The 27,567-nt window shown below is 41.1% G+C and overlaps 1 protein-coding gene across 2 annotated transcripts; it reads left to right on the top strand.

Annotated features, from left to right (window-relative positions):
- LOC306991526 (protein mono-ADP-ribosyltransferase PARP14-like) lies at nt 1–27,315 on the top strand. Of its 2 annotated transcripts, XM_079599461.1 has the most exons (19): nt 1–240; nt 505–623; nt 889–923; nt 1,172–1,290; nt 1,606–1,636; nt 1,837–2,040; nt 9,228–9,455; nt 12,027–14,458; nt 15,452–15,682; nt 15,917–16,126; nt 16,312–16,414; nt 16,583–16,732; nt 16,851–16,913; nt 17,036–17,218; nt 17,323–17,529; nt 17,640–18,245; nt 18,337–18,488; nt 18,583–18,757; nt 18,840–27,315. In XM_079599461.1, the coding sequence occupies exons 2-19, from the start codon at nt 589–591 to the stop codon at nt 19,118–19,120; spliced, it is 5,445 nt and encodes a 1,814-aa protein (XP_079455587.1). In that variant the 5' UTR covers nt 1–240; nt 505–588; the 3' UTR covers nt 19,121–27,315. The 2 variants fall into 2 exon arrangements, with proteins under 2 accessions (XP_079455587.1, XP_079455588.1); XM_079599462.1 differs by lacking the exons at nt 1–240; nt 889–923 and having other exon boundaries at nt 508–623.
- Nucleotides 27,316–27,567: the final 252 nt, after the last annotated feature.

Here is a 27,567-nt window from a genome sequence, read left to right on the forward strand (position 1 = left end):
GGCGTGAGTCTATTAACATTGACTCTCGAGTCATTTCCTCATAAACCAGAAGGATCACGATGCCGATGGACGAATATCCCCTCACTGTCGAGGGAGACTGGGGAACTGAACACGATAAAAGTGTGAAAAATAAACTTCATATTCACTTTCAGAGTAAGAAGAAATCCCAGGGAGGAGACTGCTTCGTGCAATATAATGGCGAGAGCAAATCTGCTACGATTCTGTTCAAATCATCTGACAGTAAGTGCTACACAAAACATGCGTAGGCCTAATTAAGATGTTAACAAAATAATACGTTTTTACATATATTTATAATAAATAAATGTAATCAAACTGTTATGATCATGATATTCAATATAATAAAACTACTCTGATTAACCGTCAATTAAAAAGAAGGAAATATGAGAACCATTAGGCACAACAACAACAAAAATAGCTTCCATTTGTGAGAGAAAAATGTTGTATTGTGATGCATTTGACTAAGTCTGATTGTTTGTGTTTAAGTCCGAGATGCCGTACTCCTTCAGGAAGAACACATTATTATTATTGGCAGTCAGAAAATCAAGTTGAAAGTGTACAAACCCAGTGATGCAGAGAAACAAGCAGACAGCACCGGACAAAAGGTGAGTGTGATTGGACGTTACAAAATTACCAGTTATAGTTCTACAAATCCCTTAGACTGCAGCAAGTAAACTGTTTATGAACAATATAGTCTATTATACAATTCTGAAACTTATTTTATGGTACAGCTGTTTTACAGTTTCTTAAGGAAGATGGTTGTCATTTCTCTATATTGTTGAAAGAGGGCGGAGAGAACAAAAAATAACATACAACTTATTTTGTAGTGTTCTCCATTTATGTAGTCATAAATGCTTTATATGTTTACAGACGGAGCAGGCATGTGGAAATCAGAAACCAATTAAGTCAATCATCTGAACTTTGTCTCCAGCTGCTTGCATGCAATCTTTTATTGGTTTAGGTTATCTTACTGTTATTGCCCATGTATATACATCTTTTCAGTTGTAAATACATCAGTCATGTAGTTACCTAATTTGTACAAAATCTAATTTTGCTGTATAATTGCTTATATAGGGAGCCTTAAACTCCTTCCATTTACAAGAGGAAAATGTGTTGTGGTGTATCTGACTAAGCATGATTGTTTGCGTTTAAGGCCAAGGTGACGTGTTCTCCCAGGCAAAACACATTGATACAACTGACAGTCATCAAATCAAGTTGAAAAAGTTCAAATCCAGTGAAGCAGAGAAACAGGCAGACAGCAATGGACAAAGAGTGAGTAGACATATTTTAAAATGCTAAATTAGGAACAACAGTTCTTTTCCAAACAAATCATGGACAAGTGGCAAGTACAAACCAAACCCTTTAGATTGTATCAAGTCACTGCTATGGCCTATTAGAATATTAGTCATTAAAATATTACTGTTTTATGGTTGAGATGTAGACACATTTGAGAGTTTCTCTATAAGAACATGGTTGTCATTTTTCTGTAATGTCTCAAAAGGGCGGAGATGAAAAAAGAACAAATAACTTGCCCTACTTGTTTAGTATGTTCTCTATTCTAAATGTTTTACATGTGTGTGGTTTCAGATGGGGCAGGCAAGTGGATATCAGGAACCAAGTAAGTAATCATCTGGAAATATGTAAATGTGATGTTTTTTTATTGGTTAGGTTATCTTATTGTTTTAGTTAATGTACATAAAACATGTTCATATTCAATTGTAAAGACATGAATCCGGTAGTTACCTAATTGGTATAAAATGATCTAGGTTAGGTTAATTGTAGTGGGACCTAAACAAGTCACTTTTAATTTTCCTGAAGATCAAAGTGTCCTGCAATCCAAGTTGGATGTGAAGAAGCCTCAAGAGTCCAGTGCTGTGGTCCTGGAGGACCTTCCAGATGAGTTTAAACAAGATGTTTTGACTCTTTTGGTGGAGAACATTACAAGTCTTTCTGAAAATGACTTTGGCCTGGAATTAATACCGGAATTAGGAAAAGCAGTTGTGACCTTTAAAAATCCCGGTGGTAAGTTGTTCTACTCATAAAAATATATTTACATTTATTATTTATATAATAACATTTACATTTTCAGATAATAATAATAATTTTGTTGTTATTATTACCTTTTTTTTAATGTATGTACACTACATGCATAAATTATGTAAATACATAAATGTATATACATGCATAAATACAGTACAAAAAAATTTACTAACAAAATACTTGGTCGTTAAAAACTCTATACATATATACATCAGACTATTTTTGGACTACTAGGGAACGAGTTCTTAGATCAACAAATCATTCTTTTGAACTGGTTCTTTTTAGTGCACACAATGGACCAGTTCACAAAATCAGACTGAATCATTTGAAACAGTTGCGGCCGTTTGTCAACATTGATTTACTGAGTTACTTGATCAAAACTCACTTTCTTATGTGCCTGACAGTCACGGCAAATTTAAATGAGCAAATACATCCTATGATGCCTAATAATGTAGATTTTTGCCAACCTTTCTTAAAGGTAGGGTTGGTAATCCTGTTCAGAAACATTTTTTTTTATACTGGGTGAAATGGTCCTTCCATTCTGATAGTAGTCAATACATTATGTGTTCAGAAAAAGGAATGAAAAATATCTGACCTCTGTAGCAGCTGTAGGACATTAAAAACTCTGACCAATCACTGCCATTCGGTGCGAATGTAAAGAACCAATCAGATGCCTTCATGTCTCGTGCCCGAGCACCACTGCGTGCACAGCAGTGATGCGCGGGTCAATGTATAAACAACCCGCACCCGACCGACGTTTTGTTTTCAACTAACCGCCCGCTTAGACGGAGGAACTAGGGGTGCGCATTTTTCAGAATGCTGTATGATATAGCCTAGTGTTTTGTAATAAAGGCTTGATTTATTCATTTATTTCGTTTCATTTTCTTAACAGTTAAGATGCTGCATGTTTATCCAGTCTAATCGACTTGTGCGTCTCTCCCCGGACTTTCCCAACAAAAATCCCGCCCCCTCTCAGCAAATAGGCTACATAAAACTGACATTACTGAGCTATATGCGTTTAAAAGTAGCCTATTAAAATGGCACAATGGCATTGCTCAGTTCAACGCGTTGGGAAATCGGGCATTTTGTCCCGCGTCAGCTTTTATTCAAAAGTTAATAACGCGCTCAACATTCAAAAGGTAAATAAGGATTTCCCACTTTCATCTGCAGACTGAGCTCGTGCGTCATCCTCGCGCATTCAGCCAATAAAGTGTAGACCTATGTATTTCATAGAACATTGTGTCTAGTACTATATCAATTACAAAGGTAAACGACCCGACCGACCGCGACCCGAATATCATTAAAAATATTTTTGGATGACTCGTAACCGCGGGCGCAGGCATCCGCTCATTTTGGATCAACCCGCGCATCACTGGTAGGTACATACAGCTGACTCCAAATGTGGATGCGCGTTCATGTTTGTGGGGGGGCGTAGCTTTGGACGGAGCACTGACAGGAGGGGGCGGAGCTTAGAAGAGGTGCCACTTTCAAATCTGGCTAGCTCTCCAACATTACCTACTCTAGCTTTAAGGGCAATTCACACTGCACTAACAGATGCTGACAAACATGGATAATCACCAGATTACAGTATGTCACTTCTCAGACATTCCATGACCCGACAAACAGTGATATAACATGTTTAATTCTTTATTTATTTAGTTTATTGATCTAGCAAATGCTAAATACAACCGAGGTTGCCCAAAGTGCTTTACAAAAAAGATATAATATAGAACATACATATTAACAAATCTCACACCACATATACCTCATTGAGATTACCTGTTATAAGCGGTCAATGATAAATGTGCCTTGAGCAAGTTCCTGAATACTGATATAGATTTAGCAGATCTATTAGATAGAGGCAGCTCATTCCATAATCTTGGTCCCATAATAGCGAAAGCGTAATCACCTTTATGAAGGCGTTTAGTCCTTGGTACGACAAGACGTTTTAGATTTTCTGAACACAATGCTCTAGGGGGATTATAACGAATCAAAAGATTTGCAAGGTACAGGTGGGCCTGATTAATTAGATTTGTATACAAACATTCAAATCTTGTATTTGACTCTAAGATGAACGGGGAGCCAGCGCAAATTAGCTAAAATCGGAGTAATGGATTCATATTTAATGATCCTCTTTAAGAGCATCGCCGCAGCATTTTGCACTGATTCTAAACCGGCCAGGGATGCCACAATAGAGGGAGTTACAAAAACGAGTCGCGATAGAACGAAAGTATGAATAACTCTTTCGAAATCTTCATTTGAATAAAGCTTTAGTTCCCTTTCGTCCTGGGAACTCCGATGTGTCGTCGGGGAGTTCCCTGACGAATTGGGATCACGCTAGGGAGACCAAATGCCTACGAGAGAATTAAAACGAGCCAATGAAAATTGGCATGCAGGAATGCATTCCGCAGCCCGCCTACCAGCGCGGGTATAAAAGGCTGAAGCAACGCATGCATAGTGCTTTTAGCTTCGGAGCCGACCGGTTGTGTCCTCTCTGAGTGAATGAGCTTTAAGATTGTATCTTACGCTAAACGAGTCTGCTGTTTGCCTAATCAGTGTGTTGACACTGCGTTCGTGGGTGGTTCATGTTCTCTCATGAGTGCATGACCACGTCGGCACGTTGTTCATCTCCCCTTTCACGTAAAGGCTTGAGCCGCTCAGCGTGCCGTGTGCCGTCGAGGCTTTCGGATGGGATTCTGGTCCTTCTCATGGGGGACCAAGCATTTCATTCGGGGCTCCAGGGGAGGACAGATGTCGATCGCTACATCGGAGAGAGGGCTGTTATACTCTGAAAATGATGCTGTGTTCCTACTATAATAGTATGTTCTCATGCTGAAGATTCAGACTTGACAGCTACACTTTGCTGGGCTATTCTAAAGTGTCTGGGTGAGTGTGAAAAATTTTGGCAGTATGAAAGCATTTTGGCAAGCCAAACATGCCTAAATCTGCAGAAGTTTTTCCTCTCTCACTACCCCTGCACATTCAGTGCACGTGGGTAGTTCTGACTCGGGGTGGAGCTGCGCTTGTGACTGACCGTGATTAGTCACAGTGCTGGCCCTCGGGCAGACGATGTCCACACTGGTGGTCCAGAAGCGCCTTAAAACCAGCCCGCTCAGGGTTTGTTTCCCCTCAGCAAGAGGATGGGAAACGACCCTGAGAGGAGCGACCCAGAGTATGTGATATCTGCTCTTCGGGAGTGTGTGTATCACCACTCCTTCCCCCGGGGGAGGGCCGGGTGGAGAATTTCGTTTCTGTTCCGCCGCTGGTCATCCAGTCAGCGGTACCCAAATTTTGAGCAGTTCACTTCCTCTGAGTCACTCACGGGCCCCAGCGCTTAGATGACAGTGAGGGCTACGGCCTTGTCACTCTCGTCTCTCGCTGGGCGACGAGGCGGAAACCAGGACTCGAGGGCCCCGGGCCTCGCTCCTCGTTTCCCCTCACGGTCGGGACTGGCAGTAAAATAAGACCTGTCTCCTCCGTCCGAGAGGGTCAGAATGGCAGTGTGCGCCCGCTCCCCTCTCCCCAGCTCGCGGATAGCAGTGACGCAGCCTCGGCTGAGTCGATCCGGTCTGCAGCTGGGCCCGGAGGCGCAAAGACCAGGACACGAGGAGTCAGAGCCTCAATCCTCGTCTCTCCCCCTCCCTTCGCCACCGGGCAGCCCGCAGCAGAACGCCCACAGGCCTTCTCTGCCGTCTGCCCCCCGGTGGAAGCGGGTTGGTGTCGAGTTCGACGCCCAGACCCCGCTCTTGGTCGCTACAACGCCACCAGAGCTGGGTCCCTGTCTTCCACCTCGCTGCCCCTCCGCGCGTACGCCGGTGGTTCGGTTGGGCACGTTGGGGCGGTCTCTAGAAGCCTGGCTAGCGCTTCTGAGTCCGTCCCAATGGCTCATCCGCACCATCCGGTTCGGCTATGCAATTCAGTTTGCACGCCGGCCTCCCAAGTTCAGCGGCATCCACTCACCCGTGTGCAGTCAGTGGATACCCCTGTCTTGCGGAAAGAGATCGACGTCCTGCTGGCGAAGGACGAGGTCGAGACGGTCCCTCCTGCCGAGATGAGTTCTGGGTTTGCAGCCCCTACTTTATTGTACCCAAGAAAAGTGGTGGGTTACGGCCAATCCTGGACCTGCGAGTTTTGAATCAGGCCCTGCACAAACTCCCGTTCAAAATACTCACGCAGAAGCGCATTTTCGAATGCATCCGTCCCCAGGATTGGTTTGCAGCGATCGACCTGAAGGATGCGTACTTTCATGTCTCGATTCTTCCTCGACACAGACCGGTTCTATGGTTTGCTTTCGAGGGCCGAGCGAGCTGGAATCGGTCACTCGGACTGTGCGCCTCACGGAGGAACGCGTCCAGTCAGTGCTCACCTGCCTCAGGTCCTTTCGAGGCAGGACAGCGGTTCCACTGAAACAATTTCAGAGGCTCCTGGGGCATATGGCAGCCGCAGCCGCAGTAACGCCGCTCGGCCTGTTACATATGAGACCGCTTCAGCGCTGACGTCACGATCGAGTCCCGAGGTGGGCGTGGCAGAGCGGCACGTTCCGGGTCAAAGTGACCCCGCACTGCCGCCAAACCTTCTCCCCATGGTTAGATCTTGCGTTTCTTCGGGCCGGAGTGCCCTTAGTCCAGGTGTCCAGGCATGCTGTGGTTTTCACAGATGCTTCTGCCATGGGGTGGGGCGCCACGTACAAGGGCATGCAGTGGACGGGACGGGAGCCCAGCAGCATTGGCACATCAACTGCCTAGAGTTGCAAGCAGTACACCTAGCCTTGTGTCGCCTCAAGGGGTTTCTCAGACACAAGCACGTACTGGTCCGTACGGACAGCACTAAGACCGTTGCGTACATCAACCATCCCGGTGGTCTACGCTCCCGTCGTATGTTGCGACTCGCCTCCCGCCTCCTCCTATGGAGTCAGAAGCATCTGAGGTCGCTTCGTGCCGTTCATGTTCCAGGGGCGCTCAACCGTGTGGCAGACGAGCTTTCACGGCAGCCTCCCCTGCCAGGAGAATGGCGACTCCATCCCCAGGCGGTCCAGCTGATTTGGAGTGTCTTTGGAGCCGCACAGGTAGACCTGTTTGCCTCTCCAGACACGACCCATTGCCAGTGGTTTTACTCCCTGACCGAGGGGACCCTCGGCACGGACGCCCTGGCTCTCAGCTGGCCCCGGGACCGGCACAAGTATGCGTTTTCCCCCAGTGAGCCGCCTTGCACAGACTCTGTGCAAGGTCAGGGAGGATGAGGAGTAGGTCCTTCTAGTGGTGCCGTATTGGCCCACCAGGACTTGGTTCACGGAACTCATGCAATGACCTCAGTTTTGTCCTCGTTTTACATTAAGAAATGTTTTGCTTTTTTTGCATCAAGCTAAAAGACAATCCAAAGATTTCGTCGGGTGCCTTAGTGGTAAATACAGTTGAGTGTCATCGGCGACGCAGTGGAATGATACTCCATGCTTTCGAAAAATGATACCCAACGGGAGCAAGTACAAAGAAAAAAGTGAGAATAGACCCTTGCGGTACACCCCATGGAAGGCATCTTTTAGTGGAGGTTGAGTTTCCATAATTGACTGAAAAATATCTATCACTTACAAAGGATTGAAACCATTTCCCTTTTAAACCTACTATGTGTTCAAGGCGAGAGATAAGGATATCATGATCAATCATGTCAAAGGCTGCACTCCTGCTCAGCGCATGTTTAATTGGCAAAAACAAGAGCCAGCTGACAAATTTTGTTGCCATCTGTTGATGCAGTGTGAAATGGTCTTACTTTGCAGTTACTCCAACCATAGGCAGAGATTTATGTTTCTGCCGCTGGGTGCCCACCCTCCATTACCAAACCCATCCCCCCAAATGCGCTGAGAAATGCACATACACCTGTACTTTTTCTTATTGGAAACTTGCAAGTGCAAATACATTACCCTACCAAATATAAACACATTTTTATCTGCTTTCCATGAACAAATGATAACTGGGCTAAGCAAGGTGATTACACTGACACATACGCATACTTAAAACATTTTTAACATGCTCATTAATATGTAATTATACTTATTTTTAAAGTACAACCTTTTCTCTGTGCGATTGTGCGCTTGATGAATTCATCACACAAAAGTTATTAGTCTCTCAGAGAAACAAGTTACGAGAAACACACAGACTGCAAATACATTGCCAACCAAGAAAAAAGACATATTCATTCCATGAGTGTTATCACAAGTCACCACTGATATACCCGATGATTTTGGAGTGAATTACTTAATGCAATCATCTTGCAAAAAACAGAAAGCACAAGATTTTGTGTCTGGTTATGTTGTAACACTAAATTTGATATCCAACAATCCCGAATCTCAATCGATTTTTTTCCTTTGGTTAAAGTGCCCCTATTATGTTTCAGATTTCACCTTTAATGTTGTGCGTAATATTGCTTTTTGTGAATATAAAAGGTCTGCAAAATTTTACAGATCAAAGTGCATGATAAATAAAGTTATTGTCCCCCAAAAGAAATCGATCCTGAACTGCCGAAACGAGTCGTCATTCAATTCTTACTTCTGTAATATTCATACGTAACAATGGAACAAATTTGCATAATGTGATACAACAGCAGTATAACCTTTTGACGATTGTTTCTCAAATCTCTGTGAGGTCAAGCTAAAGGCTTATCCTTTAATGCCGATTTACATACTTAGTTAATATCGCCACCTATTTGGGGGTTGTGCAATCATTTTTCAATCTGAATAAATCACTCTAAATAAGAACTATATTGTCTGTTTGATGTGAATTATATAATGAGAAAAACTGATTAAACTAAATGGCCTGTGCTTATATATATATATATATATATATATATATATATATATATATATATATATATATATATATATATATATATATATATATATACATATATACCCAATATAAAAAAATATATACCCAATATAATATATATATATATATATATATATATATTATTTTATTTTTTTTATAAATATATATTTTTATATATATATATTTTTTTATATTGGATATATTTTTTTAACCGTTCAATGAAACAATTTGCACAAAAGAACTGGTTCACAGACAAAAAAAATCTTTCCCATCATTATATAACACCTTTAATACTTTGTTTGGACATACAGTTGCATACTTGATTAAATGTGTCTGGCACATTTCTGACAGATGCAGTAAAGTTCCTTGAGGACAGTAGGACACATGAAAAGTTCCAGAAGAGTAATCTGAGGGCCCGTGCACTGGAGAGAAGCACATGTGTGCGGGTGGAGAATCTTCCAGCTGAGGCCAACAAGATCTTGCTGGAGCTGTATTTTGAGAAATGGGGTGGTCCAATAGAGGAAGTTATCACAATTCCAGCAGAACAAGCAGCCATTATTACCTTTCAGGAGGAAGAAGGTATAGTTCAAGTTCAATTTTATTTATATAGCACAATTACAACAGCTACTAGGCTGACCAAAGTGCTTTACAGAACAACAAGATTAAAAGAAGATATAACATGCATAACAACAAATAAAACAACAAATAAAAGCAACACAGCTAAGAATAACTATAAAACAGAAGTAGCAAACCAGTATCAGACTCAAATATACATTAGTAAAATCAATTGAAGAAAAGAATCAATATTCTAAAGAAAACGGGTAAGACAGCAGACAGAGAAGGGGCCGTTCTAATCTCTAGAGGCAGGGTGTTCCAGAGTCGTGGCCCTGCCACCCCAAATGCACGCTCCCCTCTACGCTTGAGTCTAGAGCGAGGGACTACCAGCAGAGCCTGGTCACAGGATCTTAGGCTTCTGGACGGAGTAGGGATGAAGAAGTTCAGAGAGATAGGCAGGAGCTAAGTTATGTAGAGATTTAAAAACAAAGAGTAGAATTTTTAAACCTATTCTCTGGTGAACTGGCAGCCAGTGTAGAGATCTGAGAATAGGAGAGATGTGATCATATTTACGACACTTGAAAAAGCCTGGCCGTAGCGTTTTGTACAAGCTGAACACCAGCAATTTGAGACTTGGATATACCGCAATATAAAGAATTGCTGTAATCTAGCCGAGATGTAACAAACGCATGAACAGCCATTTCTAGAGTTTTCAGAGTGATAAAGCCTTGGATTCAAGCTGGAACCGATTACGGCAGGAATATGTTTGTCAAATTTTAAAGGCGGGTCAACAAGAACACCTAAGTTCCGCATCCTTGAGGATTTAAAAACAAACAGAGTCTCTAAATCAGGACTTATACACTGATAATTTTCATTTCGGCCGAAAACAATAACCTCAGTCTTGTCTTCATTTAGGAAAAGGAAATTTTGGGCTAGCCATGATTTAACCTACTCAAAGACAAGTCAGATGTGCCATGGAGGAGGAGAAATTACCCATCTTTACTAAAAACTTTCTGTCAGACAGGTAAAACTGAAACCATTTCAGAACAGTAGCCTTTAGATCTATAGAGTCTTGGGTCAGGGTGGGCCTAAAAGCTACTGTTCTGAAATGGTTTCAGTCATACCTGTCTGACAGAAAGTTTTTAGTAAAGATGGGTAATTTCTCCTCCCCCACAATTTTCTCCAATAGATTAGAAATGAAAGGTAAAACAGAAATAGGCCGAATTGTTTTTAAAACAGAATGATCTAGTAAAGGCTTCTTGAGCAGAGGAGTGACCGTAGCTTAAGTTAGTAATTTTGTTATTAAAAAATCTCACAAAGCTTTCACATAGAGCATCAGAGGCAACAGACAATGTGTTAACAGAAGGATTAAAGGGTTAGATCAGGATTTTAGACATGAATCTCTATAGCTTCCCCATAAGCAGTGTGGTGCATTGACCATGACTTACCCCCGACAGCGTCCTGTGAGCCGAGCTCCGGTCCAGTTTTGGTCAAGATGAAATTAGTCCGGCAAGTTTGCTGGGGTCACGGCAATAAAGCTTTTTTTCTTCTCAAATCAATATGTGTTCAAAAGAGTGATATATTTAAAGCACAAATCCGCTGTCTATGGAGAGGTCAGACCTCGTAATGGCTTAGCACTATTTTCTTCCCCGTCATATCACTGCGCGCTGCCGCTACCTACAGCCAGCTGCGAGCCGCGCACGTGTAACTTTGTTTACAACTCGTAAAGAGAAAGATAAAATGTCAGACTACAAACGCGAAGCTTCTTTATCTTCGCCAGTTTGGTGTTCACATTGAAGCCCAGAGCAATGAGCCAAAGTCGCCTCAGAGCAACATCTGCCACAGGAAATCTTTGAAATGTGTGAGGAGAAAGCGCCACATCTTTGTTTGTACAGTCCGGATAGTCACAAGTCTGCACCATTTTGTACAAAGCTTGTACAAACTGATCGCTCTTGGTGAGTAGCTATGTTAGCTCGTTCGTGTAGCTGTTCTGAGCACGTAAACACTGCTGTAAACACTGCCGAACAACTGAAAAAGTGGTGTGCGCCTGCGCAGCTCGCAGCTGGCTGTAGGTAGCGGCAGCGCGCAGTGATATGACGGGGAAGAAAATAGTGCTAAGCCATTACGAGGTCTGACCTCTCCATAGACAGCGGTTTTGTGCTTTAAATATATCACTCTTTTGAACACATATTGATTTGAGAAGAAAAAAGCTTTATTGCCGTGACCCCAGCAAACTTGCCGGACTAATTTCATCTTGACCAAAACTGGACCGGAGCTCGGCTCACAGGAGTGCTGTCGGGGGTAAGTCATGGTCAATGCACCACACTGCTTATGGGGAAGCTATAGAGATTCATGTCTAAAATCCTGATCTAACCCTTTAACAACAGACTGAATAACTGAAAACAGAACTTTTGGTTTAGAGTGACTGGATTCAATTAAGTTAGAAATATAAATTTATATTTATAAATACATGTGCAATTGCTTGTAGACTTTGCTGTTATGGTTCTTGATTTGGTAACATTTTTTTTTTTTTTTTTTCATTTTGAGAATATCATTGCATTTATTCATTGTACCTGCAACTTTTATTCTTTACAGCCAAAGACAAAGTCTTGAAGCAAGAGAGTAACATTGGTGAAGTTCTAGTCAAGATTTATCCCTACTTTAAATCACTGGATACAGTCTTGTATGGTGGCAACAGACCACATTTGAAGCTGCCTGAACCCATTACGGTCAGTGTACATCCTGCCATTAGGAAGTTCCTCATCAAGAAAGGGGAGATGTCCTCTATTAAAGACCAGATGAGCTCACACTTCTGCAAAATAAACATGGACAAACCTGAAGCTTCACTCAGACCCGATCAAGCATTACTGAAACAGAAAGGAGTTACCAGAAGGCACATTGATGGCTGGAGTAAGAATGCCTGTGATGCCTTCAAGAAAATAATCTCAAACTACACAACGTCTGAGTGGCCGGTGTCACACCCCTTGTGGTCTAAAGTGGAGAGTGATGTAAAGGAATTAGTGAAAGATAAGGTTTTCACATATATGGATGCCTCTAAAGGTGTCCTGACACTGGCGGGAATGACCCATGAGATAAATGGACTGAAGCCTATCATGGAGAAAATTATAGAGAGAGCAACTAATCAAATGGAGAGAGAGAAGATCAGTGTGACAGACCATATGGAGATTTATCCTGCCATGTACTCTCTGTTTTTACAAGATGGCCTGAAAAGTGCTGTTTCTCCAAACCTGCACATTGACTACGACAAAAAAATCAACAGACTAAATTTATCAGGTATTCATTCAGAAGTTCTTGCCTTCAAGAATTGCGTCTTTGAGAAGAAAATAAACATGAAACAGAAGCCCTTAAAGATTGACCGTTCAGTCCTGGAGTTCCTGAGATCAGTGAACTGTGATGAAATGTCCACAGATCTCTTTATATCTCATGGAATAACTGCTGTCTATACAATCGAAAATGAAGATGTTGTTGTGATTGGGAGCACAGAAAAAGCACTTGTTGATGCAGAGAAGAGGGTGAATATGGTTCTTACATCCAAAGACCTCATTATAGAAGACCAGGGTGTCCTTCAAATGCCAGAGTGGCAGGATCTCAAAAAACAATTGCAAGAAATGTTCAATACTTCCAAAAAGACATCTGTGTTTATTAATCTTTCACTGAGAGGCAAAATAATGGTGACTGGATTCAGAGAACCAGTGATGGAGGTCAGTGAGAGCTTGGGACATTTCATTGATAAACACAGTAGAATTGAAGAAACTGTTCGTGTCAAATCTCATGCAGCAGTCGAATTCATAAAAGACAGAAAATCACAAGACTGGCAGCATTTAAAGAAGTCTGATAAGATGAAAGTGAATTTTGATTCAAAGAGACCCTGGATCAAACTGTCTGGGGAGCGTATATTCGTCCAGCCAGCTATGATTCTCTTTAAGAGGTTGGCAGATTCTCTCTACACAGACACACACATCATTAAAAAGGCAGGAGCAAAGAAGTACTTCAAGGAACAGGGTAAAATGATGTTCTCAATAGTGTTGAAGGATAAAAGATTTGTTGTGGTGCTCCAGGAAGATAACATGCTGCAACAAGAAGAGGATGAATTTACTGAGCGCAGTTTTGAAGATTTTGGCCAGGTCTTTTGTGAAGTTCGAACGCCAGGTGGAATAACTGTTACTGTCAGGATGGCAGACATTTGCAAGCTCAGTGTGGATGCTGTGGTCAATGCTGCTAATGAAAATCTGATGCACAGTGGTGGTGTAGCTTTCGCACTTCTACAAGCTGCCGGACCATGCCTACAGCAAGACTCTGACCATTACATAAAAGTAAATGGGCCTCTGAAACCTGGAGATGCCATCATCACTGAAGCTGGTCGTCTTCCCTGTAAATATGTGGTACACGCTGTTGGACCTCGCTTCAGCGATTCAGACCGCCGAACCACCGTGCAACGCCTGAGAGGAGCTGTGAGGGAAAGCTTGAACCAGGCGTCGAGCAAAAACTGCTCCTCCATTGCAATTCCAGTTATTAGTTCAGGGATATTTGGTTGTCCTCTTGAACTTTGCACTGAATCAATCACCAAGGAAGTGTGCGAGTACATTGAAGATCATAAACGGAGCGGCTCCAGTAGCACATTAACTGAAATTCACTTAGTTGACAATAATGGCAGCAATGTAAAAGCCATGGCTCAAGCTGTCAGAAAGGAGTTTTCTGCTTATAACCCTAAAATGACTGTCCCTCAGCAAAACAAACCACATGGGTACAGTAACTATGAACAAGGCTATCGTGGTCGTGGTCGTGGTCGTGGCAGTGGCCATGGCCGTGGCCGTGGAAACTATGACCAAAGAAACCGTGAGTTTGAAGGTCCCAAAGGCCAGGGTAATAGATACTTTGAAGGACAGGCACACTCAAACTCTGGTGGCAGATCAGATCATTTTGAAAGGTTGAGGGTTCTTGAGACCAAAACTACAAAAGAGGGACTAAAAATCTTTCTGAGCAAAGGAAACATCCAGGATGCACGTGTAAGTGTGATTATTGAGGGTTTTTTTCACTTGTTTTCCAGCAAAAATATCTAAAAATCCTTAAAACAAGAAAGAAAGAAAGAAAGAAAGAAAGAAAGAAAGAAAGAAAGAAAGAAAGAAAGAAAAAAAACAACATTGCATAAGGATATACTTTTAAAATTATACTTGTGAAGTGGAGTAAAATAAAATATAATTAAAAGGATAGTTCACCCAAAAATCAAAAGTCTGTCATCATTTTACTCACCCATATGTCATTCCAAACCTTCTGCTCAACAGAATTTACATTTTAGACTGAACTATCCTTTCAATGATACATTCTCTGAAAAAAAAAAAAAAAGGCTCAACATGTTATGCAGTGTTTTTTGTTTTTTACCAGCATACAGGTCAGATCAAAGTGAGGTATTTTAGATTGTTTTTATGGTAATGGTGTAGACCGGCCCGATCTGCCGACGATTTCATTTCGCACTGCAGCTCAGGCTGGAAACCTGTACATTTTTCTATCATGCTTCCGTTACAAATTTGCGGGGACCAATCACAAACTGGCTTATCCACCTGGCGCGCTATTGGCGGGTTTAACACGATGGCGACAAATTCCTTTTAACCTCTCGACAATGCTCAATGTGTTCTTTAGTTTAGCAAACAAATCGCTCGAGTGGGTGTAAATACCACTCACTTTCATGTTTTTTTTTGCACAACCTGCAAAAATTGCTCGATGCCATTGCTGCTTCTGCAAACCGCTGATCAATGCTACAAACCAACACTTGTTGACACGTTTCCTGCCTGAAGTTTTCACGTCTGATTGGTTGAAGAACTATCCAATTAACCCGTTCAACCCTAACCCGTTGATCATGCCTCTTGTGCAGTAGAAAATACAGAGCAGAATCCCCAGACTAATGTTCAATCTTAAAATATTGAGCTTGGTCTGGTGATAGCCAGACTAGTAATGATGACCATTTTCTCCAAAAGTAGCATCTCCTTTTTTTTCTCCTGCAGGCTGATATCATTGTAAACACTATGTCGGAGGACTTGGACCTCAGTAAAGGTGCCGTTTCCAAAGCACTCCTTCAGACTGCTGGCCATCAGCTCCAGTCAGAAATCAAGAGATCTGCTCGCTCAAGCAAAATCAGTTATGGTGAAATGGTCGTCACAGATGGTTATAACCTAAAATGTAAAAAAGTCTACCATGTAGTTTGTCCATTTTGGAAACCAGGCTCAGCAGATATGGTGAGGATAACAATTTTCTAATCGAAATTGATCAAAATTGTGTTACTGCTGGCTGATTAAATGATGTGCCTCATTTCTTTATTTAGATGAATGAATGAGGTATTCATATAGCGCATTTCCTAATGTACTACTGTACACCCAAAGTGCTTTACAGTCATGTCAGGGGGTCTCTCCTCAATGATGTTGGTACTTATTTAAATATAATTATAGATATATTTATTTACATTTTAAAAGGTACTCGTTCAGATCATTAGAGGATGCCTGAAAAAAGCAGATACCTGGAGAATGGCTTCAGTCGTCTTCCCGGCTATCGGCACTGGGAACCTTGGCTTTCCTAAAGATCTGGTGGCCAGAATCATGCTGACAGAATTCCATGAATTTAACTGTACAAATCTTCGAGAGGTAGCTGTCATCGTGCACCCTTCTGACAAAGAGAGCATTCAGGTGAGTGAAGGAAAAATAGATTCAAGAACCATAAAAACACAAAGTCAAGGTTTTTCCCATCACATAAAGTATGATCAATATGTGCTTTTTTATTTATAATTTTTTTTACTATAAATGATTTCAATAATTGACAATAGTTGCTCATGTTAACGTTGTCTTGTATATTTCTGTGCTTTATCTATTAGTGCTTTACCAGCATCTTTAGAAATGGGATCCAGGGTCCCATCACAAAAGGAGCACATTCAATGCCTAAAATAAATACTCCTGGCAAGTCAGCTCAGACCTCTGGTAACTTTCTGATCTGATGTCAATCCCACTTATTCTTTGAGTACATTTTATTAAACAATTTATTCTGATAAAAAATATATCCAAATGCCACCGGATATATTTAGGATAGTGACAAAATAAAACTGTAGATTTTCCATATACACTGTACATCTTTATGTTTTTCTTTAGAGTATGTTGGCAAAGTGTCCTCTCCCTCTCTTGGGGTGCACACTATGCAGCTGGGTCGAGTGACTCTGGAGGTTTCATCAGGAGATATAACTAAAGAAAAAACTGATGCAATTGTCAACTCCTCAAATCCGACATTTTCTCTGAAAGCAGGTTAATCCAACTTCACTCACTGTCTTGCTTATTTGAATGAATATCTGTTTCATTTATAATTTATTTCACATTTGAAGAGAATTATAATGTAACTGTATTTTTTTTTATTGCAATCCAGGAGTATCCAAGGCCATTTTAGATGCTGCTGGATTACAAGTGGAACAAGAATGTTCACAGATTGGTTTGCATTCTTTTTTAATCTATTATCATTTCTTGTTGATGGACATTACCTTTTTGACTACTTCAAAAGTGATCTAATGAACTTAAGATACAATTGATAAACCTGTTTTTTTTTTCCAATAGTGGGATCATCAAACCTGCAGCAAACAGAGATTGTGACCTCAGCCGGGCGCCTGCCATGTGGAAACATCATCCATATTATTGGATGCAATGGTCCATCTGAAATTAAGGATGTCGTTTTGTCTGTTCTGAAGTTGTGCGAGTCACGCCAAATTACTTCTGTTGCCTTCCCAGCTCTTGGCACTGGTAAGATGCTTTGTGTTATATATATATATATATATAACTTTTTGTACTGAAATTTTGTGTGCATTATTTACTATTCTTTTTGATTTTTGTGTCTAACCCTTTAGGTCAGGGTGGTGCAAAACCAGCCGATGTTGCAGATGCAATGGTTGATGCTGTTGTTGACTTTGTGAAGAAAAATAAACCGGTGCATGTGAAGTTTGTGAAGTTTCTCATATTCCAGACGAACATGTTGTCAGACTTCCACCAAAGCATGGTCAGAAGATGTGGTGAAAAAGTAGAGGAAGATAAAAGTCTGCTTACCAAAATTAAAGGTCATTAAACAATAATACAAATAATGCTAATCCTATCCATTCTTGTTTTTCTTAAACTCAGTAATTAATTCCTCTGTTTCTTTCCAACAAACATGTACCTTGAAAAAAAGGCTTTTTTTGGGGGGGAAATTCAGAATCTCCCACAAATGAAGAGTTTGTGATGGTGGATGAGGAAATCGAGCCAGCTGTGTTCCAGCTGTGTGGAGAGACACCAGAGGACCTGAAGGAAGCCAGAGACATGATCAACAGCTTCATAGTACGGGAGCATTTGACCATCCCAATCCGTGATCCAGCCATTGCTCATTTCACAAAGGAGGATGTAGAAATACTGAACGGCATGCAGAGGGAGTTCACAGTCAGTGTCCAACTTGAGAAGAAAGGCCAAGACTCTGTCATCACATTGGAGGGACTGACAAGAGATGTTCACTGTTCAGAGAGTCGTATTCGGGATATGATCCGCAAGGTGGAAAGGAATGAAAGCCGAAGACGTGAGGCATTTATGATCAGCAGTATGGTCACGTGGCAATATCAGGAGAATGCACACAGCGTCATGGACTTTGATATGTTGACTAATTATGACCTGGAAAAGGCCTTTCGGAACCAGCAACCTTCAGTGAAAATCAAGATTAATAATATTGAATATGATGCCGATTTAGGTCGCAAAGAAGCCACAAGAGGGAGCATGAGGATTGAACTGAACAGAGTAGATCTGCAAGGTACAGTAATATTAGTTTTATAATTTAGACAATGATCATAAGGCCATCATGTACAACGATTAGTTATTCATGTTTTTGTTCTTGCCCATAGATGCAGCTGCAGCTCGAAGTTCTTTGCCTTCAGACTGGGAGGACATAAAAGGAAAGTCAGTTGTTCTTGTAAAACTCAAAGCAGACTCAAATGAATATGCTGAAGTGGAGAAAGAGTTCAGAAGAACCGGTATAACCTATAACATCATTGAAGTAAGACTTGATGAAGGGGAAAGAGAAAGGCAAAGGGTTCTGGTTTTGCACTTTAGTACTATAGTGTAATTCTAATATTTATTTTTGTCTTTAGATTGAAAGAGTCCAGAACAGCGCACTTTGGAAAAACTATATGATCAAAAAGGAAGAACTGGAAGAAAAAAACAACCACAAAAACAATGAACAACGTCTCTTCCACGGCACTGGCCTTGATAACACAGATCAGATCAACCACCACGGCTTCAATCGCAGCTATGCTGGGACAAATGGTATCAGTCAAATTCAGCATAAACTTTATTTGCACTTGTATCCATATGTGTCAACAGTCTATTGCTCTTGTTCTGTTTTTAGGAGCCATGTATGGGAATGGATCATATTTTGCTGTGGACCCGAGTTACTCAGCCCAAAACTACTCAAATCCTGATGTCAACGGACATAAACGCATGTATCTCGCCAGGGTGCTTGTCGGTGATTTCACTCAAGGAAAACAGGGCCTTCCTGTTCCCCCTGCGAAGAGCACCAATAGTGCTGATCTTTATAACAGTGTGACTGACAGCATAAGCAACCCAACCATGTTTGTGATCTTCAATGATGTACAGGCTTACCCAGAATACCTCATCACCTTCCAGTAATGATTATGATATCTCAGTTTTTGTTGTTGTTTTCTGTTGATTTGGTGTAGCTGAAAACACTGGTACCGGTATGTGTAATTTTTCAACATGCTTATATAAATGACGAAAACTGAGAGAACAGTAATTTATCCTGAGAAAGTTTTTGTCCAAACCCCAAAACATTTAGGGCCCTATTTTAACGATCTGAAACGCAAGTGTCAAAGCGCAAAGCGCAAGTAACTTTGTGGGCGGATCCCGGCGCTGTTGCTATTTTCCCGGCAGGATAAACGACTCTTGCGCCCGACACAAATCTAAAAGGGGTTGGTCTGAAGTAGCTTCATTATTCCCTCTCACATTCCCTTTAAGAGCAGGCGCGCTTGTTCCACGGCGGATTGTATTATAACGGCGGATTTGCCAGGCGCACGCCAGGAGCAGTTCACAGCCGAGGAGACCGACGTTCTCGTCAGGACCGTAAAACACAGAGAAGTGACATTGGGGATGATGGGAGAAACCCACCCAAATTAGCTTAATTTAAACAGGCGTATAATTTGGGTAAATGTGTAGCCTAATCTAGATTTATTTATTTTTTAATCTAGATAGATCTTTTTCACATCTTCACGGGCACAACAATGATTTCCCTCGTGTGTTAATATTTTTCCTTGTAATAATGTATGATTTGCAAAAATGAAAACTGCTGCGTCTGTTTATAATTATTAGAGAATCAAAGTGGATGCGCGTTAACACGCTACATTATGGCCAAGCACGCGCCCTTAAAATACCATATCACTAACGCGCAACGCGCCACTGTCTTTAGACTGTTTTTTTCCTGGTCAGTGGCGCAATTGCTTTCTAAAACTGGAAAATAGCACCAGGGAAGTTTTGCGCCGGAACACGCCTCCTCTTTGCGCTGGACCTCCCCCGCGAGCGCAAGTTCATTTCCTAATTTACCGCCGTTCGTCTGTGGAGGGAAAAGTCCGCTGTGCGCGGGTGCAAAATAGGAATGATACATGCGTCGGTGTTCAAAGTCAATTGCGCTGGGTGCAAGATAGGGCCCTTAGACTGTCCATTTTAGCTTGAACTGGTTTTATGAAACTAAGCTGTTTAATGTTATGGTTTCCTTCTAATCTTTACTTAATCAGTAGTATATATTTGTTGTTATATATTGAAGTATTGCCTAACAAAGAAAACAGTTTGTGGAGAACATATATATGGGAATTATATTTTTGTAGATTAAAGGGACACATTGATTAAAATTAGACATATCATTATGTTACAAATTTAACAAAGGACTTAAATTATGATTTGTGAATAAAAAAAATGTAATTGATATTATTTGTTATGCTGTGTAAACACACTGATCTGTTACACATCCTTACAGCATTTAAGCAGAATATTAATTATAAATGTTAACTAGATGTGTAATTAGCGATGTGTTTGTGCTGACAATAAAAAACAGTTCGTCTTTTCAAATCTTCTGTCGTGTGTCATATTTGAGTTGGCTTGTGCGTTTTGTTGGCTTGTGCGCATATACTGCGTTCACGCCATGTCGTAATTACCGTAAATAAAGCTCTGTATGCTTTTGAATCGCTCTCGTGATACTTCGATGTCATACACTGATCAGTCTGCACAGTCCCACTTCAAAGTCGGAAGACCCAAGAACACACCTTGGGTCCTTCTCAATACTCAAATTGATGCTTGTTATGGAAATTTTACATTTAGATATGTTTCTTTTACTTTTGTATGGGTACAACTTGTATTAACGTTGAACTTTCATTTACTCATGGGCATTTGAAGGAATATAATCATATAAGCTAAAGCACAATAATAGGGTATGTAACCAGACATGTATGAGTTAGAACAAGCTTGCAGGAACAATATGTTCTAAGAAGAACTAAGTAGCAAGTGACTTTTTGTACTATGTGTGAAAAGTGTGTGCGCAGCTTTGATCGAACTAAAGATAGACAAGATGTGTGAAAAAGAGCAGCAGAGAAACAGGAAACTTTTGCAGACATGACGTTGCTCAGACCAGTTAGAATTTGGGTTGGACATGAGCTAATGAGCTAAGACATCTTCCATTTAAGGTAACAAAGGATTTTTACACAGGGTGTGTTAGGGTATATAACCTTGGCGAAAGGGACTAGCCTTCGCCTTCTCATGTCAGATGCTCTCTGCGTGAGAATGCCATGGGCCTTCTCATACTTAGACACTGTCTGTATGTTGAACGCTTATTTCATGCATGAAATAAAATACTTTGTTTAATCTCTTGAGAATCGACTTTGTCTCCTTCATCCAGGTTTTAATATTGAGTAATTTTCCACAACAAATGGCGACGAGGATGCGATTGCAAAACCGATGATCGTCGTGAGGGGAACAGTTGACTGGCCATCCCGAGAGAACACTCTACGGCTCAATATCCTCAAGCTTGAGGAAAGAGAATTGTTCAACTCCTCACGACGACCTAGGTGGACGCAATTAAAGAACTCACAGACAGTGAGACTCACAAGACGGTGAGAGAAAATTTAAATTATTCACATGGTGGATAAGAAAATTATTTGCGTATTGAATATTTTTTCTAAAAGGGTCAGAGTTTTGGAATAAGCGTTTCCAAACAGGGTTTGAGAATAAGCCTAAAAGTAAGTTCTCAAATGCCATGTGTTAATTCTTCTCTAAAAGGGCCAGAGTTTTGAGAATAGGTCTGATAGAAAATTTCTCAAACACCAGACAAGGTGCTCGTTCGAAGTTTCGGACATTAGAGGAGGCACTTGTTGGGGAAAGACCTGCATCGACGGAGACAGGCAATTTTGAAAGTCCTAGATTGACGAATTTAGGCATGTCGTGGTGGCCACGCTGAGAGAAGAATTAACACAGTAAATATAGTGCGTGGTGACCACGCGGGGGAAAATATTTAAATACGCAAATATAAATACTGTTGATTAAGAAGAAGGAAAGAGGAAAATTTATAGGTAAATATAAAGTAATAAAATAATAAATAAAAATACGCAAATATGGATTAATAAAATTAATTAATATAGGGAAATTGAACAAACAAAATTGTCTAAGTAAAAATGTGTAACGAAAATTCAAAAAAGAAGGATGGAGAACAGGTTGATTTCTCGAAGGGTTCATAAAAAAATAATGGACAAAATAATGGACAAAGCAATAGGAATTTGGTATCATGAATATGTGCCGTATTTAAAAGAGCAATATGGGTTCAATGGGGGTTTAAGCGTGTCACATTTGACAAAAACAAAAGCAAAATTGGTCTACTCACGTTGTCAAGAGGAAAGACAAGACACATAGAGAAACGCATTATGCAATCTTAAAAATGACATATCTTTGAAAAATGACGTCTGACATTGTTTCTTCTTCTCCCTATTATGGCATTGTTTTTTTGTTTGTTTTTGTTTTGTGAGAATAAGATAGGAGGACAGGATGTATCCGGCTCATCTTCCACCTCCTCGCAATCCTAACCAGATTCCAGCAGCCGCAGAAGGACGGGGTCACGCAGTTCCTAACGCACCACACGAACAACCACCACCACTCTGCAGCCCTCCAGAAAGTGAAAGTAAAGACTTTGTTCTGGGATGGATTGGACAGTGACATTTCAAAAGCAATTCAAAAGAGCTGTGTCGGATGGCAACTGGCCTCGACAGCAGAAATGAGACGACACGCAAGACATCATGAAAGTGCAGCGAAAAATCAACGCAGCCAAGCAAGACAAAGACCTCATGTTGGCCCTGGTGACAATGCAAGGTGTGTATATGGGCAACAACGACTCCACCCATCACCAACAGAACCAGAGAGGCAATGGCAGAGGAAGAGGCAGAGGACGTGGTCGTGGAAAAGGACCAAACTGTCAACAACAACGCCAAGAGCCCTATGATCCAGACAAATGTTTCAAATGTGGACTTAAAGGACATTGGTATAATGATTGCCCACACGGCAAAGGCAGGAATCAGGCGGATTGAAAGGAGGAGGAGGGGGTGAGCGACGGGGTTCCTGTCTCTCCAGCAGATGAGTATAATTTACCTTTATTTTCTGATTATGCTCTATGCAATGAAGACTTGCTTGCTAGGGTTTTTCTATAAGGCTAATTTTTCTTTACCCTTGATAGAAATGACTGTTAATGACGTATCTTTACTATTTCTGCTTGACACGGGAGCTTCCAATTTGGTAATTAAAGCGACATAGTTTGAAAAACCAGTTCCACTATCTGGGAAGACGACTTCTTCCAGAAGTGCAACTGGTCATGTGGTCATAGAACAATATTCGAAAACACTTGAGTGTCTAATTGAAGGGGAAAAATAAAATAATAATGTGCATTGTTTTTTAAATTACTAAGTTATGCCCAGTGAATTTAATGCGAAGGGATTTACTTTGTAAGTAGGGTGTTTTTGTTTACTGTGGTGATCAGGGCTTATCAGCTGACATGAGAATGACGCATGAAACTGAAAGCACAGAGGATTTTTCTCTGTTTGTATATGAATGGCAAATTTCTGACACATGTCTGACCACAAAGCGGCTCATGACAGAGTGTTGCCATCTTCTGAATCTATGAGAGACTCAGATTTACATTGCACTTCTCATGTAAGCACTGATCATGATGATGAATATGCGCAGCAATGATTTAATGTTGACATAGAAATTGTGACGACTGACTATGTGTATTGGACTGACCAATGGTGTGTTTTGAATGTGAAATTGACTGACAAACAGACAGTGTTTTATGACATGGAAAATGCACAAGCCATATATCGCTGGCCAAACCAGTGAAGGCTGAATGGCGTGACGCGGGTCCCTTCATGGCCAGGTGCCATGAACTGACCGACTGGGTCATAATAGATCAAAAAAAAAGAATGATCTGCCAAAATGAAGGTACCAAAAACAGCCATGTCATGGGACACTGAGAGGTTTGAGAGCAGTCACAGTGTTGGATGAGGAAGTGAAACTGAACAGACTAAGTTTAACACAACTCCCTGTCATAACAGACGGGTTGGAGAGAGTTTCCAAAATGTTTATGGGCTACTGATAAAAAAATGATGTAGGTCTGATTGCAGATTGTGAGCCGATTCAAATAAAGCCTAAATCTGAAAATAGGCAAAATAAAATGCAGTATCCACTAAAAAGGAAGTGGCAGTTTGTAAGTGCCAGGCTCATACTTCAGGTAGTGATGACGTTTCTAAGGAAAACAGGGTGTCAGAGTTTAGCAGCGAAGGCTGTAGCTCGACTTCCTGTTCGGATAACCATAGCAATACGGCTGAATGAGGAACTAGGTGACAGAAGCGATGTAACAAAACGCTTCTGCCTATGATTGATTAAAAATGGAAGAAGGCAGGCCGTGAATATAAAAATGGACAATGGGGCCCCAGAAACAAATGGAGATGTTTACTATTATGCAAAATAACTGATTTACCAAAGTTTTTTCCACAGTGGCAGCAGATTTTTGCAGCAGATGTTTGATTTGTGGTATTAACAATGTGGGGAGGGGTCAGGCAATGAGACAGGGGGGGCATCCCAGGCCGCAGAGACCATTTCTCAAATGTAATGCTCGATTATATTGAATTATCAAAATCTGACAAAAAGAAATACTGCGTAGTGGCAGTCGACATGTTTTCAGAATGGGTAGAAGCCATGCCAACAACAAAGGCAGATTAAAAAAGGAATGGCAAAACTATTCCTACAAGAAATTGTCCCACCATGGGAATTTCAAATCCTGAAAAATTATTAAGTGACAATGGTTCACATTTTGTAAACAGTGCAATTTCAGCAGTTGAAGCATTCCTGGGTACATCCGGAAGCGGGAGGAGCTAACTTACATGAGAATGAGAAAGAGGGGACGCGCACAGCTCTCACCATTTGAGATTCTGTTTGCTCGCCCACCTCAGATGGACTGGGAGGCACGAAATCCTCGAACATTGCCTGACACCACTATTTGTGAGCATGACATGTTGCAATATTGTGTTGAGCTGGATAAGGTGTTCTGTGATATCTCAAAACAGGTCCAGGCAGCAGTTCCAGAGCCAGCTGAGACGGCCCTGCACAGCTTCCGAGGAGAGTTCGTGTTGATAAAGGATCTGAGACGAAAGCATTGGAAGGCGAAAAGGTGACAGGGACCATTCCAGGTTTTGCTGACAACTCAAAATGCGGTGAAAGTCGAGAAGCATCAGCTCATGCGGCTAGCTGCAACGGAAGAAGAATCCCACTCAAAGCTAACGAGTGCCAAACAGAGATCAGACTAACCAGAGACGTGTCATCCCATAGGTTACCAATTTGAAAACCACCGTCACTGGAGAGCAGACGAATCAATAGTAAGAGACGATTGTGCAATTTCAGGAGTGGTCAGAACTGTATCAAGGACTTTGTGGAACTTTAACGGCGTGGGCATTGAAATAACCTGTCTGATCATATCAACTAGACCTGCCCTGAGACCAAAAATACATCGAGAAACGGGACTGATATCGTTCAAACAAGAACATTTTCTCGCCTGACAAGGTTGTAATGTGTGGCAATAGGTCACTAAATCTTATCCTCTTAATTAGTGTGGCTGTAAGCCTAGCACGAGATGATAGCATATAGAGGTGAAAATGACAAAGGGAAAATGGGGTAAGACCATGTATTTTTGTAAGGATCCATGTCAAGGGCAATATGTGTACGGAGGTAATCAGGATTTTTGGGAATTAGAAGAAATCACTGAAAATTTAGGAGAATTAATAGGGTTAATTCCATGTACTATGTAGAAATTACTGAATGTGAAAATTCTATAGAAATCAAATCAATATCTCCAAAGAAAGTCAAATGCCAGAACCCATCAGAACACAGCACTAGAGACTTTGACAATGTATGGGCAGTGAAACCACAATTAGGCGACGTATGTTTATGTAAATTAGGGACCCAACAAGGGGCAATAATGGCTGGTACAGCACACTGTAAAACCACGATAATCATGAATAATAACAAATGTATAACATCTAATGGTACAAATATCACATGTCCAGGTGACGACGATGACCTCGGAGAGACAACAGCTTGAACAGTATGTGCACACCCTTCCTAAGAAATGGATGGGGTGCTGTTATCCAGGACTTTTAGATGTAGGAGGTTTATTTGAAAATATGCAAAATGTTAGTAACCTCTTGTTGTTTTAATTTGACTGACGTCTATCAAAATGTATCAGACATAATAGAACACATGAAAATGGTCGTAGCCACTCCAGATGAAATGTCATCTTCACTAGATAATTGGTTCTTGGGCCTGCAGGGGTGGACGAAATTGTTAATAAGTACCATTATGCCAATCGGATGTTTGATTTTCATTTTGATTTTTCTTTTGATGATTCCATGTTTAATGAATTGTATTTCTAGAATCACTGCTAAGGCAGTGACTGCCACAATGGTGAGAATGAGTCCAGGGGAATACACAACAGTGATAAGTAGAGCACCAGAGGTGAAGTTAAGGTGTTAGTGGCTGATGATGATGAGGATTATGAGAACAAGAGCGAACATGAGTTTGACTAGGAAATTAAGTAACCATGGAAAAATTTACCTGTTGTGAATTACTATGATTATGGAAGAGTAAATGTAAAATTGTGTGTATGTTCTTTGAATGAACATATGGGGGATTGTTATGGAAATTTTACATTTAGATATGTTTCTTTTACTTTTGTATGGGTACAACTTGTATTAACGTTGAACTTTCATTTACTCATGGGCATTTGAAGGAATATAATCATATAAGCTAAAGCACAATAATAGGGTATGTAACCAGACATGTATGAGTTAGAACAAGCTTGCAGGAACAATATGTTCTAAGAAGAACTAAGTAGCAAGTGACTTTTTGTACTATGTGTGAAAAGTGTGTGCGCAGCTTTGATCGAACTAAAGATAGACAAGATGTGTGAAAAAGAGCAGCAGAGAAACAGGAAACTTTTGCAGACATGACGTTGCTCAGACCAGTTAGAATTTGGGTTGGACATGAGCTAATGAGCTAAGACATCTTCCATTTAAGGTAACAAAGGATTTTTACACAGGGTGTGTTAGGGTATATAACCTTGGCGAAAGGGACTAGCCTTCGCCTTCTCATGTCAGATGCTCTCTGCGTGAGAATGCCATGGGCCTTCTCATACTTAGACACTGTCTGTATGTTGAACGCTTATTTCATGCATGAAATAAAATACTTTGTTTAATCTCTTGAGAATCGACTTTGTCTCCTTCATCCAGGTTTTAATATTGAGTAATTTTCCACAACATGCTTCCTCTTTTCCTCGCTCCTCCAGCCCGCAGAGTCCTGCACTCGGGTGAGTACCCGATGGGTGAACCGCTAATATTTGATTTAACGGGTGGAGTAATATACGTTGTCGTTTGCGCTGCGGGTGAGGGCCGGGAATCAATAGGCACGGGTGGATTGAGGGTCGAAAAGCCAAGACTATTTCGACTCATTTCGGTACCCACTACCCACTGATAGGCAGCTGC

The sequence above is a fragment of the Phoxinus phoxinus genome (assembly GCF_949152265.1).
Source record: "Phoxinus phoxinus genome assembly, chromosome: 23".
Taxonomy (NCBI): Eukaryota; Metazoa; Chordata; class Actinopteri; order Cypriniformes; family Leuciscidae; genus Phoxinus; species Phoxinus phoxinus.